Source organism: Passer domesticus, chromosome 6 (assembly GCF_036417665.1).
Source record: "Passer domesticus isolate bPasDom1 chromosome 6, bPasDom1.hap1, whole genome shotgun sequence".
NCBI lineage: Eukaryota > Metazoa > Chordata > Aves > Passeriformes > Passeridae > Passer > Passer domesticus.
Genome location: NC_087479.1, coordinates 17,823,481 through 17,840,577, shown reverse-complemented (window position 1 = coordinate 17,840,577; position 17,097 = coordinate 17,823,481). Strand labels below are relative to the sequence as shown.

The 17,097-nt window shown below is 36.9% G+C and overlaps 1 protein-coding gene across 3 annotated transcripts in view; it reads right to left on the bottom strand.

Annotated features, from left to right (window-relative positions):
* The window catches only part of PTPN21 (protein tyrosine phosphatase non-receptor type 21), a 44,332-nt gene that overhangs the window by 11,336 nt on the left and 15,899 nt on the right, over positions 1 to 17,097 (bottom strand). For 2 of the 3 annotated variants that reach the window (XM_064423642.1, XM_064423643.1), the window contains exons 4-15: positions 16,063 to 16,160; positions 14,364 to 14,431; positions 13,862 to 13,932; positions 12,569 to 12,656; positions 12,277 to 12,365; positions 9,787 to 9,874; positions 9,022 to 9,101; positions 7,780 to 7,881; positions 7,221 to 7,281; positions 6,539 to 6,623; positions 2,978 to 4,443; positions 768 to 905 (exon numbers count right to left, since the gene is read on the bottom strand). In XM_064423642.1, the coding sequence (XP_064279712.1) occupies positions 768 to 905; positions 2,978 to 4,443; positions 6,539 to 6,623; positions 7,221 to 7,281; positions 7,780 to 7,881; positions 9,022 to 9,101; positions 9,787 to 9,874; positions 12,277 to 12,365; positions 12,569 to 12,656; positions 13,862 to 13,932; positions 14,364 to 14,431; positions 16,063 to 16,160 (2,434 nt within the window). The remainder of the gene's footprint in view (positions 1 to 767; positions 906 to 2,977; positions 4,444 to 6,538; positions 6,624 to 7,220; positions 7,282 to 7,779; positions 7,882 to 9,021; positions 9,102 to 9,786; positions 9,875 to 12,276; positions 12,366 to 12,568; positions 12,657 to 13,861; positions 13,933 to 14,363; positions 14,432 to 16,062; positions 16,161 to 17,097) is intronic. The other variant, XM_064423644.1, reaches the window with a different exon arrangement.

Below are 17,097 nucleotides of genomic sequence, written 5' to 3'. Positions count from 1 at the left end.
GGGCAATAATCACTGTGGAATTTGGTATATCTAGTTGCTCCCTGGTCAGATGTGTGATGGCAGCACTGTTCTTCATAGCCTGTCACAGCCTGAATATTGACTGCATTTCACTTTCCTGCACTTCTTTAATGATACATGAGACAGGCTGAAGCAGATATACTGATGTTTTTTATCCTGACACAAGCTGATGGAGTCTAATATTTCTCAAAGAATGATCCTCAGATTCTAGAACCTGATGCACTCTCATTGATCTGACATCCTTTACTGAGTTTAAAATTTCAGCAGATCAAAGAAGTTCCATCTGTATTTTATGGGCTCTACCTGAACAAAACTGATAAATACAATCTGCATAAGTTGTATTCTGGAGATGCAATTTAACTGCAACACTTACTCTAAACACCATATGAATTACTAGTGATTGCAAATAAAATCAATCTACACTCAGAATTTTAAATTTCACACCTTTTCACTCTGGAAACCCCAAAATTAAGAGAGAAAGCAGGATGAGTTGCACAAAAATATATCAGTAGGTACTAGTTAATTCGCTTCCTGTATGTTCAAAGGGTGAGCTACAGTTGAATCTTAAAGAAAAATCTGAATTACACCCAGTACTTCTAGCAATGACTTGTCAACCTGGAATCTTTTTATTTTGTTTCTAGTCTCAGCATTTGAATTGCCTTAATACAGTCAATAAAAAGTACCACTCAAAACAATGTAATTTTGAAAAACTGCTAGTATAAATGAAGCATTAAAAAACTTCAACATACTCGTTCGTCATTTGTTGCTCTTGTTGACTCTTCCTTCCCCTCATCTGGCAGAGGCATTCTAGTCAATGCCAGTCCATTTAGGGCAGCCAGCTTCAGAGGCCCCATTTTTTTTGCATCATTTTTATTCTTTTTCATACCCTGCAAAAGAAAAGCAAAAACTCGTAAATATTCTTTAATAGCTGATGAAATTATAAAGCAGAAACCAGATGAGTTCAACTATGTAAAAGATACTTGTCTGGCCCTTTCTGTGAACAGCTCTGACCTTTTTCTTTGATAAGCACTGCAGTGAGAGATTAGGGTGGTGGGACTACATTCCTCCAAGGACACAACACAGGTCTGTCTTCATTCCAGACAGGTTAATGAAACTGCATGAGAATGACAAATATTGTTCTCTACAAAGCTCACCACTGAGGGTGTGAGGTGGCAACTTCAGATACTTAACATTCTTGAACAGACCTGGGATCACTTCCCAAACCCAAAAATGCATAAAAATTATTCATTACTAGACTATTCAGTTTGCAGGCACTTTTCTTCCCTACAATCAGGCAATGACCATACAGCTCTAAGATATTTGGATATAGTTCAATGTTTTACTAAGTTTGCAACAAACTTGACATACAAAACATGAACACAAAACTGCAGACAGATTTGAGTCCTGGACTGGGCCACGAATCTGAATTATGGATGAAAATTATTTGATGAAAAATATCAAAGGGGGATTTCTATGAAAGAATCAAGTCAAATTATTCTTTTAAAAAGGGTAAGAGGAAACTTCATCATTCCTGCCGTTGCTAAGTTTAATTGTTAACAAAAATACACTGAAAATATGAGCACATATGCTGCTTGAATGATAATGCTTTCAAAAGTGGTAAGAAATAGGAAGACAAAGCTAACAGGATGAAACTGCATTTAAAAGTGAAGTGAACACAAACACAACAATAAAAGTTCATTGAAAAGCAAAATATGCAAGCATTGCTTGGGGCCAGCTTTGTAACTAGGATATTCATCTCCATTATGAATACAAAAAGGTAATGTTCTGTATTATGCAACAACACTTAAATGTTTCTGAACCAGAAACTATGTTACAAACACTTCCAATGAAAAAGTTCTAATATTAATTTAATTGGACGGTTGACAGGAACATGAATAACTATGTAAGTGTCAGAAGGAAAAGCATGGTATGATTTTGGTAGACACATTACTGTCTGAAAATGTATCTTTTGGAGAACAAACAGTAACTATTTCAATACATAGCTTCTGCACAGGTTAGTTTTTGCAGTATCTGCTGTTACCACAGCAGTACAAATTATATAGCAGTTCCTCTATAGTTTAATTTGTGCAGAAAGATATTTAACACTAACTCAGGTATCAATCAATTTTAAAAGGCAAAATAATAATATAAAATGGTTTTCCTCTATTAGCACCTGAAATCTGCCACAAACTACATAAAACTGAACAAAATTTTAAAGCAAAGTGGGCACTAAGGAGAGCCAGTGAAATTGTGCATTCCACACAGACCTTTACGTTTCTATGAGGTGGGAATTACAGGAAAGGTGATGCTTGCAGTTTTTCACTATTTACGGTGTCCTAAGATTGGAGTAGGAGAAAGAGATATGGCAAGAAAGAAATACCTTTGGTGGGACAAAAACAGCTTGAAGAGAAGGCAAAAAGGAGAGGATATGAAAAAGGGAAGGCATGAAATAAAGAAGAAAATGCAAGGAAAGAACTTATTCCTTAAGGTGTCAGGTTCCCTCTTAGGTCAGAAGAAGCAGGTAAACAATTTTTTTAAAAAGTAAACGTTTCAGCTACATATCATTTTTCAGTGAGATAAAGATAAGAAAGTTGAATGGAAAGAGTTGCTTATGCTCCAGATAAGAAGTAGGGCACAACAGGGATCTAGAACTGATATTAAATTAGCTCCTTCTAAAGTTCCTAGCCAGGTTAGGTTTTCAGATGGATGGAGACTGCACAGCTGGGTTTGTGTGGATGAACTAAACAAACAGAACTCAGACATGACAGAGAAGGGGATAAAAGATAGCTTAGCAAAGTTAACCAGGGAAACATAGAAATATAAAGGTCAAGTTTAAGGCAGCTTTAATTCAAATGTTTTAAAAGCATCTCAGACTGACTAAAAGAACCCCAAACCTCAAACAAAAACAACAATCAACTGCTACAGACAACCCAAAACAAGACAAATAGTATCCACTTACACCTAGAGGGGGAAGGCCTTCCACAATATTCTTCTTCCCAGACAAAAGATCGGAAACAGGTCTCTTCTTTACTGAATCTTTCCTTATTCTGTATCTCCCTGATGTTGTAAGATCAGATTCTGACATAGATGGAGTAAGCAGTCCTTCCCCTCTTCTCTGTACCTGGCTTTCTACTAGTAAATGAACAGGGCTCATATCTTTCATTCTCTTTTCTGCCTCTGTGATATGCAATTTAGGCTCAAGGATATGCAAAGGGCCAGCAGATGAAGCAACAGAGCTGTAAGGGTAGTTTAGTACTGAATCATGAGAATAACCTCCCATAACAGATGAAAGCTGGGTTTGATCTTCAGGGAGAGGAGAAAGACTTGTACTGGCCTTATTCTCTTCTTCAAATTCTTCTTCTTCCTCACTACTGTGAATCAGCATAGTGGCATCTGAAAGGGTTTTCTTGTGATCGCAGTTCACGCATTCTTCTTGCTCACCTTCTTTTTGCTTCGTTCTCTCCATCAGAATGTTGGGCTGTGACCCTTCTGAGATAACTCTTGGAAGAGCCACATCTGCTGCAGAAGCTGACATGGTCCTCTCTTTAATTCTTATTCCTTCAAAGCTGGGAGCCAAGCCTGCTATTTCAATACTGTTCCTTTTCTGCAGCTGAGCATGGCGTGCTGATGTCAGGGGTTCACTGACCTCCTGAAGAGAATGAGCCACAGGCAGGCTGTCCTCCTGAAACGTCTGGACAGAGTGGTGCACTCGCCTTGTGATGAGATCTGGGTTGCTGCTGCTGATGTAGATGTGCCGTGAGAGGTCTGGAGTACTGTTTGCAGGTCTTGGGTAGGGGTATGGGGGCGGCGGTCGATAGACTTGAGTCTTCATTATATTGGGTGCTGGGTAATCCTGAGACTGGAGCTGCACATTTGTCAACTCAGGCACACTGACTGCCCCAACAACTGGGCGCTTTTCAGCAGGATAGGGGTAGGGGGATTGGCTATGGAAGCTGTAGTTCAGGTTAAATGGATAATGGTTAGACTGTGGGGCAGCAAAGTGGGCATGCTCTCGAATTTCAGGCTGACTGTAAACTAAGGCATCAGGTCTGCTGTAAGCATATGAGTTGCTGATGTTAAGATTTCTCATTGAATGACTCTGCCTATCTGTGTGCACCATCCCCCTGTTGAGCTGCCTCATCACAGTCTCATAGTCTGGCGTGGGACGATAAGAAGGTGGTATTAGTGCACTGTGTCTGTGTGATGGGACATAATCAGTTCTAAGCACATCACTTCCAGTAATGCTTGGGTTAGAGGACATGGGGGATGGCTGCAAGTAATGCTGAGGATTGTTCAAGGAGTTTGTGCTGTGTGCACTATAGACACTGCCATTGCGGATCCGACCACTGTAGTCATGAGGGGCTCTATCCAAGCTAGTCTGAGAGTGACAGTAGTATCCATTCTGATTGCCCACAAAGAGGTTATCTGAAAACAAAGTTTAAGAACAATCTTTATGTCCAGGACATCAACAAAGCTATCCTCTATTAAGATGTAGCTAAAGCAATGTCTGAGATTTTTAAAACCTCAGTTATTCTTAGCTATGTATTGAAATGGGAAGGAAAAAACCCCAACCCAAAATCCCAGCTTTTCTGCTGTTGTTGATACCCAATGTATATACACCAGAATAATGTGTTGTATTTATTTCAGTCATGTAAATCCCTATGCGAAAACACTATCTGTTTATGAGTTACTTTCTTCTCCTTAGGATAGGCTTCCTAAGGTTCAGCTCAAAATAAACAAAGTTCCTATCAATGAACTTAAGACACACCACTGAAAAAATTAATGTCTACACTAGGATTTGCACTAATATAATCAGTTCGAAGAGCAAAGAAAGAAAAAAAAAACCCACAACAAAAAACCAAATCAAAACAAAAATACCACAAAACATCTAAAACCAGCCCCATAACAAGCAAACAAAACCCCTTACTCTTCTCTCTTCTACTCTTTCAGGCTGTATGTAGGTATAGCACCACAAGATCTCAAAAAAAACCCAAATCAACTTTCCTCCAGGAATTCTGAAGTCAGTTTAAACTACCCCCATATATTGTTCACACATAAAAATATATACCTACACTGTAAAGAAAATGTTCCAACTGTTTATAAATCTAAGACATATTTAATCATTTTAATTACTACTTCATTGGATGTACAAGATACCAGCCTCCAGATTCAGTCATTGCTGTAGATGCCTTCATGATTTAACTGTTTGCGTTCACCAAAATAATTGCCACACTTATGTTCATTTGCTGACAATCAAAAATTGTTTTATGAAAAAAATGTTCAAAACTAGGACATTTGTAGTAGCAAGCACCCAGCCATAATTACATCACTAAACTGCAAAGAACTCAGTTACATTCTGAATGTTGCTGAATTCCTGTATTTCATTCAGACCTGTGTAACTCTGTTTTGATAGAATATGTGCTTATTGCCTTCCCAGTGAGCTGGCCTTTTAGAGTACTATTTATCCAGCAGATTTGTAGGTCTGGAACGTTCCTATCAACCTTGAGGAGACTTTGCAAAAGATTGGATTCAACCCTTCAGGGCAGCAACTTTGTTAATTAAAGACACAACATTTAACAACCAAAATAATGAGTAAGCAGCCATGACTCAGCTGTAAAGTGCTAAGATAATTAGTTGAGAATATTAGTTAGAGTTTGCTTGGTATTTTTCTTTCTTTGTTTCAATCAACTATATACCAAGTCCATAGCCTGCAAACTTCTTTAGCCTTTGAATTCTCAACACCTTGTAGTCTAGCAAACTTAGACAAATTTTTCTTGGGTCAATCTCTTTGCAACTATTAAGACCAATACTGACATGGATCTCACAATACCATAACATACCAGTTTGATACATGGGCCAAAAAAAGCAATGGTCAGCTTAAACTCACACAAGACACCTCAGTCTACAATTGCTGAACATGCTATCCTAACTAGAATTGCTCATCTCCAATAGGAGAGGATGTGGAGGAAACTGGGGCTGTTTAGCCTGGGGAAAAAGAGGGTCAGGGAGACCTTACTGCTCTCTACAACTATCTGAAAGAAGGTTGCACTGAGGTGTGTTTGTGGCCTCCCAGGTAACAAGCAGCAGGACAAGAGGGAATGGCCTCAGGGAAGTTCCACCAGGGGAAGTTTAGATTGGATATCAGGAAATTTCTTGGAAAAGTGGTGAAGCATTGGAACAGGCTTTTCCAGGGAAGAGGTGGAGTCACAATCCCTGGAGATAATTAACAGACCTGTAGATGTGGCACCTGGGGACATGGTTTAGTGATGGATTTGAGAGTGCTGTGTTGATGGTGGCACTTGATGATCCTAAAGCTCTTTTCCAACCTAAACAAGTGATTCCATGACTGTATTTCACATTAGCCTACGTGGCTAGAGTAGCAGCAAGCACTCCAATAACTGTTCTAGTACAAACCTACCCCATGTTCACCTATTAATTTATTCAGCTATAGCTAAAGTGGCTACACATATAAATTAAGTTTCTACCTTCTAAAATTGTGCAGTGGATTTAATGAACATACCTTGGGAAGTTGCATATGGTTCACTATAATGACCATTGTAATGCAGCTGAGGTGGTGGAGGCATCATATAAGGCTGAGGCTTGGGCTAAGAAAGTAAATATCTTACTGTTACTTAAAAACTGATTACTCATTTTAAAAACAATTATTGAAGTTTTTTTAATGTATAATGTAATATATATACAATATTATATATATTATATGTAATACTATACACATAGTAATAATGCACATTATATATTATATTATAATTTGCATAATACTACAAATAAACACATACAAAGCCTTAGCCATAAACCATTTCTCTAAATCTTCAATGTAAGTTTCTCCTTTGAGGTCATACAAAAAATAATTTAAAAAACAGGAACAAAACCTTGAAACAGGAACAAAACCTTACACTCCACTAACCCAAGACTGTCTCTTGCCATCTGACATCTAGGAAAGCCTCCTAGAGACAGTGTGCAAACTGAAACCAGAAGTGTTTAAAATATTTTTCATTGCATTGTTTTAAAATTCACTATTTAGATAATACATAGCAGCTCTTCCTACAAGTCAGAAACAGTTCCTCACATCCTAGACTCATCTTTTCCACCGCTCATTTCATTTCACTGAAGGGAAGTAATATTCAATTCAAAGTCAACTGAAATCCATAAAAATGCAAACATAAAGCTATTTGCTTCCTTACCATGGACATCCTGGATGAAGATCGTCTTCTAACAGGATTCACTGTAACTGGCTGAGTTTGTCTACAGAAGGAATTTAATGGTAAGAAGTTATTCTTAACAATACCTATTTCAAAAATAAGAAAGCACTCCCAAGTTCAATTAAAGATCACTGCATATGCAGGAGGCAGGCCTGGTTTAGTCTTCCACACGAGTCTCAAAAGGGAAGAGCCACCACCACAAAGCAAAATCAAAAACCCAAGATCAAAATATCTCAGTTAATCTCCTGTTCCACAAGTCAGACATAAAACTGTTTGGAGACTATGACATTACAGATGTTACAGGATCTGTAAAGCATTACTATAATGCATTAGCATTTGTATGTTCTAACATTAATGGTAATGAATTTTCATAATTTGTTGGATTGGCTCCAGGACATAAAGTTCAGAAGTCTTAAGCTCCTTTTGCCCCCACCCTACACTGCACCTGTGCTCTGCATCTCATAGCAAGACAGGTCAGAAGACAGCATGATACAAATACAGGAATAGGGTTTTTTTGTGAGAAAGATGTTTTTAAGCTCACCCTTTGGGCAGTGAAGGACGAGAAAGGATTGGAAAGCGTGGAAGGGAAAGAATGAGGGAAGATTTCTGAGAGCCCTCCTCAGGTGGAGAGTCCAAGGAGTCTCTAAAGACAAGGTATGTACAGATTTAGGAAAAAAACCCCTTGAAGTTGATACAGGCATGCATAAGACAGTTTTCAGCTACAGGAGCAGATGACAAGAAATCTTAAGAGAATAAATAACCAGAAAAGGTTTTTTTGAGGACTTAACCTGACATAAAACCACATTGTGGTTACAATAAGTAATCCTAGAGACAGACATTTAATATAGAACTACAGATCTGACATTATTTAGACAGAAATGCACAAGTACCACGAACACACTACTTCTACCAAGGCTTCTTATCATTCTCAAAAGACAGACAAGTTTACAAGCTTTGAGATATGAGGTTTACTCTATTTCAAGTTTATCTTACTTCTCAAATAAATTAGCATTAAACACAATAATGAGTCATCTGTGGCACAAAATACTTGATTATCATTTCACTGGCCTCAGCAGTTATCAAACATCTATCTTCCCATGTATGAAGAGCAGTGAAACATGGGGGAACCATGGTTTCCCAATGATAGACTCTTCACTGTGTCTAATTCTCTACTCTTTGACTGAAGGAACTTAACTGAAGGAGAACTGTTCCAGTAAAGTAGCTCAAATTCCAGCCATTGATTTACAAGTTGGAGGCCAGTCCATTTAAATTTAATTTGATGAATTGTATTAAATTTACTTTGCACTGGTGCTACTTGAGCTATACAGATTCCATGGATATCTAAAGAACCACATACCTCTTAGCTGTCAATCCAGCACATTTCAGGAGTGCTTCACATACACTGCCCGCCCTTTTAAAGCCTCTAGTGTCCTTTCAGAGCAGTTCACCCAAACACAGGCCAAAACCCTGCTGCTTCCAGTAACTCACAAGCTATAGCAATATTAGACCCCAAAGCAACTGAAGTCTCTCACAGCACTGTGATCCAGAAGCAAAGGCCAAACATTATTACTTATGGTAAGATTTCAGCACTTAATATTGTCTCCTGTTATAAAGCAGGATATATTTCAAAAACTGGTGGTAAGTATTTTCTCAAAAAATATTAACAAAATGAACCCAAGTCATCTAAAAAGGACAGTAAGGACTTTACAGAGGGAATGGGAGATTTCACTTCCCAATGGAAGCTGCAAGGGCAGCAAGAGTTCTGCTAATATATTCTACTTACAGGCTGCATTTATTTAGTCTGTAAAATTTGTGTCTAGCCACACACATCCTCCACACATATTTTGCTGTTTCCATATCTTCCTGCCAAAAAAACAAAACCCAATATTTGCATTAAGTCAAACATTCATACCCTTCACTTGCCACTGAATTTTTTAAGATTAAATTACTATTGACCAATTTAATTTTAATGTAACTTCATTAATGTCACAAAGTTTTCCCTAAAACTCTACTTTGCAGACCCAAATATACACTGTAGTCCAACAAATTTCTTAGACTTGTGAAAAAAGTATTATCTACTTATTTGAAAGTAAAAGCATTTTGCTCCAGACACTTATCAGCTGTAACGCACAATTACATTTAAGATTGCCATAAGATTGTAAACAGCTGCCTTTTGACAAAAGCAACTGGTAGATGCTGAATAAAATTCATTCTGCAAGGAATGCCATGGCCCACTCCAGCAAAGCTCTAAGGCTATATTTATCTTTAATTGCCACTGATTCAAGTAAAAAAAAATGTTAGAAATTTTACTGGAATGGATGAAAATTTTTATGACCACATAACCAGACACTTCAATGTACTCAACATAAAAAGTCCAATTTTTAATGCCTTCCCATAGAAAGCTGGCCAAAGACAGTGTTATTACATTTGACTCACTCACAGAGTTCAAAGCTCTAAATATATAGATAGTAGGCTTTGAGATAAATTATCAGTCTTAATTTGTTTTTATTTACTGATGACTTAGTGAAAAAAATGAAAACATACTCACAGTTTGGAACTGAATTGTCTCTTCTTTGTTTGCCAATTCTAAAGCGAAAAAGGATTTATTGTGGGACATGTTGGCAATATCATGCCACCTGCAGACAAAAGGGACAGGATATGACTGGACAAGCTCTGATTTTTCAAACCTCAAAAAATGCAATTGCAAACCAGAACCACCATCAAGAATGTGGATAAAGAACATCCTCATGAGGGGAAAAGGAGGGGCAGACACTGATCTCTTCCATCCTCTGCCCAGTGACTGGACTGAGGGAATGCCCTGAAGCTGAGTCACAGAAGGTTTAGGTTGGTTATCAGGAGAAAGTGCTTCATCCAGAGGGTGTCTGGGCACAGAACAGACTCCCCAGGGCAGTGGTCACAGCACCAAGCCTCACAGAGTTCAAGAAGCATTTGGACAATGCTCTAGGACACAGGGTGAGAGTCCTGGGGTGTCCTGTGCAGGACCATGAGTTGGACTCCAAGGTCCTGATGGGTCCCTCTCAAGACAGTATATGCTGTAGGTCTATGGTTCTGTTAAATACCATTTTATGATTCTGTGAAAAAGTTCATTAATCTATCTGAATAAGTTGTAGACCATCACTTCCACACCATTAATGGCTGCTGAAAGGAAAACAGGTATGTGACTAACTCTCGGGAAGATGTACAATATGTACAGTAAGATTATTACTTGTCTTCCATTTGAAATTCTTCCCATTTGAAATTCTTGAAAAAAAATAAAATTTAGACAAATTAAGTCATCAGTAAATTGCAATGTCCCATCTGCTTGAAAGCAAACCATATATTCCAGACAAAAAATTAAACCTCCACTAAAAAAAGCCTTTAAGGCATTATTATACATATTTTCTAGAACCCTTACACATTGACAGATGAAAAAAAATTAGATTGCATAAAATATATTTATTCATCTTCTTTTAAAATGCAAATTTAGCTTTAACCATTAGTATTATGTTAGTGTAAATAAAGCCTGTATCATAGATTTATTAAAAGAATATTCTGCAGTACACAAACACAAGGAAAAAGCATATAGGGCTGTCTCTAAAGGTGTTTCTATGACGCCCATTTTCATTACACAGAGGTGTCTGTTAGCTTTTTCCATAGCTATTGCCTCATGTGTATGAGGTAGAGAAACATTAATGTCTCCATTCTGATGTAGAAAAAATCCCTCAAATTTAAGGCCTTGGTTCATAAACCTTTGTGGGCACAACTATGAAATTGCCTGAAGCAATCACAAGCATAATCCAGTCTTTGTAAATCATACTAATGGGTCATTTGTCTATGCTTTATTGCCACCCAAATAACATGATATTGCTATCCATGATGGAATTGCCCACAGTCATACACAAACAAGCAAAAGAGCAGAAAACTGGATTCTGAAATTGGAATATAAATACTTTCTGATGCTTCACAATGTGCAACTTTTTTCCTATGTTTACAGACACTGCATGCACAATTCCTTCAGAATGTATGTGAAATGCATGTACAAAGCTTTATTCCTCTCCCTGTGCATTTGGTAAGTACAGCTGCTGTTCAATGCTGTAGGAAAGCAGAGCAGGGCAGTTTGATGACACCAGACAATCAAAAAGAGCTCAGCATCAGCTCTCCTGTCACAGCTGAGACAGAAATTTTTCTGAAGAGCATTTAGCAGTTGTGAATTTCTAAGTCCTGTTAAACAAAACTACTGACAGAAAGAAGCAAAGTTGCTTACTTTCTTTAATCCCAGAAAATTACCAGTAGTGAAGTTTCAGTAACTGTTGGACCATAGGATTTCAAGATTTCTGTCCATATTCACTCAAAAATTCAATTGTAGGAGATTAAAGTTCACTAAGGATAAACCCTTTCTTGCTTTAATAAAAACTAAATTGCCAAGACTAATTTTATAAAAAATTTCAATTTTTTTTTTTTTAATTTATTCTGAATTCTGCCCAAAGATGTCCAAGCAACATATCTTAAAGTCAGTGAGAAGCCATTTCACGTGCAGCCTGAATTTTAAGTGTTTAGGTAAGCCAGAGCTCTGTCTACAATTTATAAGAACATTCAATAATAAACTAAAACAATGTATGAATCCAAAATAACAAAACGTTATCGTGTAATTCTCCACATATAATATATTAAAGGAACTTCTGGACAATTTCACAAATGAATATTTCTATATGAATTGATGTGACAATCTCAGGATTTAAGATGCCCTATGTGCAGAGAATTGCTCCTTTTTGATTCAATAAATATTTTTTGCAATGCAACTGTATATTAAATATTCGTGTCTTAGAATTAATCTGTCTTAAAGAGATTAATTTTGCAGTTAATGCATTGAGAAATTCTCATTGGCTTCAGTATTCACAGTATCATGATGACAACAAGACTATATTCAGGTTTATTAAATGCATAAATACACATCATACCTAAGAGTCGCTGATGCTTGTGAGAAACACACTCAAAATGTGAAGTTCACCAAGATATTTTATGAAAGAACAATACTAACCTAAATACAACAGGAGGACGTCCATTTTTGTGTTTCACAAAGATACCATCAAGACATGCTCCAATGAATATGTCACTTCCTTGGCTGTCCTGTAAAAAGTTGCAAAAAATTATGCAAGTAGAAAAAAAAAGTCTTCAAAAGCAAAGTTACCTAAGAAACAATTGCTTTTATCAATTCTGGAGCAGAAAATTATGGGTGGTTTGGGGATTGGGTTTTATTTACTTTTGACAGGAAGTAGCCACCCTAAACAGGGAGAAAAGGGGAATTAGACAAAGATCAAAACCTCATTTACCTTTGCAGGATAGGTCTCTTCACCATAGCCCTCCATTCTTTCCACTTCTTGCATATATAACATTTCTGCATCAGGAGGAGTAAGGCCTCTACAAATAAAGCAACAATCAGCTAATACTGCCAATAAGAAAAAATCATCTTTGTTTTACTCTGAAGAACACTGTCAAAGCTTGAAAAGCATCCCCAGGACACCCAGGCAACCATCAAATGGTGCTGTTTCTATCTGTATTAATGGCTGATACATTTGGCTCAGCCTTTACATTTTGATTCCAATAACTTCTTTCTCTCTGGCATCTTTAGGGGTAAATGGCAAAAAGACTACTAGTTAATATTACCATCTCCACTAATGGCAGACAATTATCATATTCTTGATCAAATCCAGCACTCTCTCCACATTTCCTCACTTTACCAGAGGCACACATGTTCAAGACATGAATGTCTTCTATATTGCTATAGGGCAAATAGGAAGTCTGGCATTTTACATTTCAGAAAAGACAGTTCCATCTTCTAAATGCTGACTATTTTACTGTAATACTTTGAAAACATGAGGACAAGATCTGTAGGTAAAGGTAGAATTCTTTATAATCAGACCAACTGACAAAGACAGTTTTCTCACAGACTTACAGTAGTATCACAGGGCTTAAAAGCTTGTGTTTACCTACCCACCAACACACCTCAGTTACCTCATACCTCAGTTACCTCATTTTCTACCTGAAAAAACCTGTCATGCTTATTGCTATGTCTCTCAACACTTTTTCAATCATAAATCTCCCAATTTCTTCACTTTTTCCTAACGTCATGAAGATTAAATTTTCTTTGCTGAACCTGAACCATACAATCTTGTTACAAGTGCATTTCAAACATATCAGCAGGTGCAACTTTCAAACTGTTGTTTTAAAACAATATAGGGGAAAATATTCAGTATTACTCACATAGACACAAACATTTTTCACTAATGAACTGATACAGAGAACTTAACTTTCCTTTGTCCTGGACTACTGCACCTTAGCCCCCTTCTACCTAAGATCATAAGCATTCTGGCACCATTACTGTCTCTGCATTTCTTCTGCTGTTAATCCTGAATCCTCTAATTAATCTGACTTAATACTCTGTTCTCTTTTTCATTTTCATTCAGCAAAAACTCTTGTAACTTTAATACAGATGTATCAGAGAAAAGACTCATTTAAATGGGGAAGTGAAATTAGTCCAACTGCATTTCAAGGTTCACAACTTTCTGAGTTACAGAAGCTACTGAAGCCCAAAATTAAGCATTGAAGAGCTTTAGACATGTTACCTGTATTTCTGATGTAGCAAGGCAACTTTCTGTGTTGCTTCTTCCAATATTTTTTCTTCTTGTAGCCAACCCTTAAGGTAAAATAGCATTTGTGGAATGAAATACAAAAAAAAAAAATCTACAAAATCAAGTGGTAACTGGTTGCAAATCAACCCTTGACTCCAACCTTGGAGCTTAGATGCTGTAATATGCACAAATAAACCCCAAAAGCATAAACACTGTTTTGAAGTAGTTTTATTCACTCTCCCATTTGTACCTCAACCTTCTTTTCAGTGTAATATACAACAAAATTGAAAAGATCTTACTCCCTCTTTGTTTCTGTGTAACATAAGGTGTCATATCTCACTCCAATCTCAAAGAAAGCCTTTACTAAGTTTGACAGCTAGAGAGCAGTAAGATAAATGGAGGCTTCCTAAAAATTATCTACATTTACCAATTTTAAGAAGGATTTAAATTTGTCAATTTAATAATTTAAATGTACCAATTTAAAGAAAGTACTTACCACTGGAAACAAAGCAAATCTTTGTAGAAACTCCTGAGATTCATACTGATCATAGTCTCCAAAATCCGCTAAAAAATAAAAAAAATCATGGATTCAAACACTTTTAACAAAATTATTCAAAACACAATTAAGTGCAGCAGCATCTCCAGGTATCAAAACTCCATCCTACTGAACTACAATCATAAAGCAAAATAACAGAACAAACCAACTAGTAATGTTTATAAAGAGAAAAGGTAGAAAAAATCCCATCTTTTTACTGTGTTCAGAATGATTGGTAACACTCCTTGTGGACTGAGAAGAAGAAATGAGAAAACACTTTGTATGGAAGTTATTTCTATGAAAGGGGAGCACCTCTGACACACTACAGCAATACAGCTCTTGAGATAAAGCAGTGTTTAGAATTAACCTATTGTACTGATTTTAAATACAGATCATTCTTGAAACCAGTTGACTTGAAACAGGAAGCACTGCTTCTGCTCATTCACCAGCTAAAATTACTAACCTACCTGGTATTAGCTACTTCAATCATCGGAGCACATCAATTTAGAACCTGTGGGGTTTTTTGAGGTGTTTTTTTTTTTCACTATGTTATCATCATATACAGTTCATCTCTTATACAGGAATAAAAAAGGAAGGTGAAAGCTAAAAGGATGAGTATTGTCCATCTGGAAAGAGGGTTATATGGAAAGATTTCTATAAACAACTCACTGAGCAGAGAGATGTTTACACTGTCCAAATACATACAAATAACACAGCAAGATTTTTCAGTTGAAGGCCATTAAAACCTGGCTTGGATTAAACAGATTCAGTGTTATATAAACAAGGCATTAATACTATTTATCCTTCTCCAGTGGTAACCACATTTCCAAGAAAACAGAATCATCATCTTTATCGTGACACAACCAATGTATATAACTAACTAAATACAAAAAAATCTTTGATTGTATATACTGCCAGTGATTTTAAGTTCTGTTCAATTTTGGCAGTTTTACAATTGCTGTTAGATGTAGTGAAGTGGTATTCACTGTGAATGATATACAAATAATACAAACACTCTAAACACAGCTGTTGCCATTATAAACTTTTGAGAGGTTTAGTATCAGACATTGCAAGGAACAGGGAACATGATCAGTGCAGACAGCCTCAGGACTGGTGTATACTCCATCCCATCTAACCCTAGCCAGGAAAAATGAAGCTGCCTTTTTCATATAGGTATCACAGCAATGTGTTTTCAGGAGTGATTTGAACACAAGAACTGCTAACAGTCTTGCACACTAACTTGAAATAATCTTATGTGATAGGAAATTTTGGATAAAAAGTGTAAAAACAAGCACATTCAAAGTTGTTTATTTATGAAGATATGTCAGAATAAAGCTTCATTAACAGAAGCAGAGGAAGGGTCTCTTGATGTAAGCAGACAACTCAACCCTTTGCCCCCAAAGGAACTCCAGTGTCTAATTCAAATCAGCTCCTGAAACTACATGTTAGATGCCCAGGTACACCTCTGAGGACGGCAGAGAAGCAAGGTCAGGGCCACTGCTGCTCTCCTCAGCCTGCATGACAAAGTCCTAAGGAGCAAGCCCCTCTCATAACTTAATGGACTGGGTCTCTTGAGTGACAAAAAGAAAACAGGCAAGAGAAAATATATCACCAAAGTTTCTAATGCAACATTAGTTAGTTGGTACAATTTCTTACTTACCCTGAACTGCCAAACCAGCCAGATGTATTGCTTGTTCCAGTGTGCAAGGAATGTTGCCTTCCAAGATATCTTTCTTTAATTGCAAGTAATACTGATACCTACAGAAGGAAAAAAAAAAAGAAAAAGCTAACATAGGCTTCTTAATTTTTAAGAGAGAGTAGAAGACTATGCCTGCATCTCCTATTCCTCTCTGCATTCCCCTGTTTGAGTAGAGGGTAGTCTTCCTCATCATTTGGACCTACTACTTCAAGGCCTTTTAAAATTCTTGCCTCCCTTAACTTTCACATATCATTCTACAATCAGTGCTCATAAAGAACCTCCACAATTCCTATCTACTCCCAAACCTTCTTTTCTTTTTTTTCCTCTTCCTTCCTTAAAATTGTTGTTATTGCCTCTTTAAAACATTCAGTAAACTGCTGCTGGGTTGCTGCATTCTCTTCCAATAGATCTAACAATGTACATTCCCTCAATCCCAGTAGTGATATTCATTTCTGCATTACAACTTTCCATCTGGAGCCTCAAAATTGCCACTACAGCTACACCTACACATTTGTCTTCTATAAGTTTAGTTTTAAAAAGTTCTTCCTCATATTGTATGTTAATTCTGGTGAAGTAAGGTTATTAATACTGAGAACATGGAAGTATGTGCTGTAATTCATTCAGTGATTAGAAAGGTCAGGTAAACTCCACATAAATTTTATTCATTTTAATGGACAGCTCTCTTCCATCACTGCTACTGCCCCATTAAATACACTGATAATTTATAAATATTGTTTAGACTCTTGGGCATCCTACTACAAAAACTCAGTATATCATATGACAGTACATAACATCCCTGTACAACACACACAACAACAGCTGGGACTAAACCCAAGCCTTCAAAAAATGGAAAAGAAAAAGGGGAATGAGTCTTCCCAGTCAAGAAACAGAAGGTAAGCTCTTCCCATAGAACTATAATTAAAAGTAAACTTACAGATAAAGTTTCAGATAAAGAATCTTAACGCTACCTCAACAGAGCACATCTCTTTTTATCTA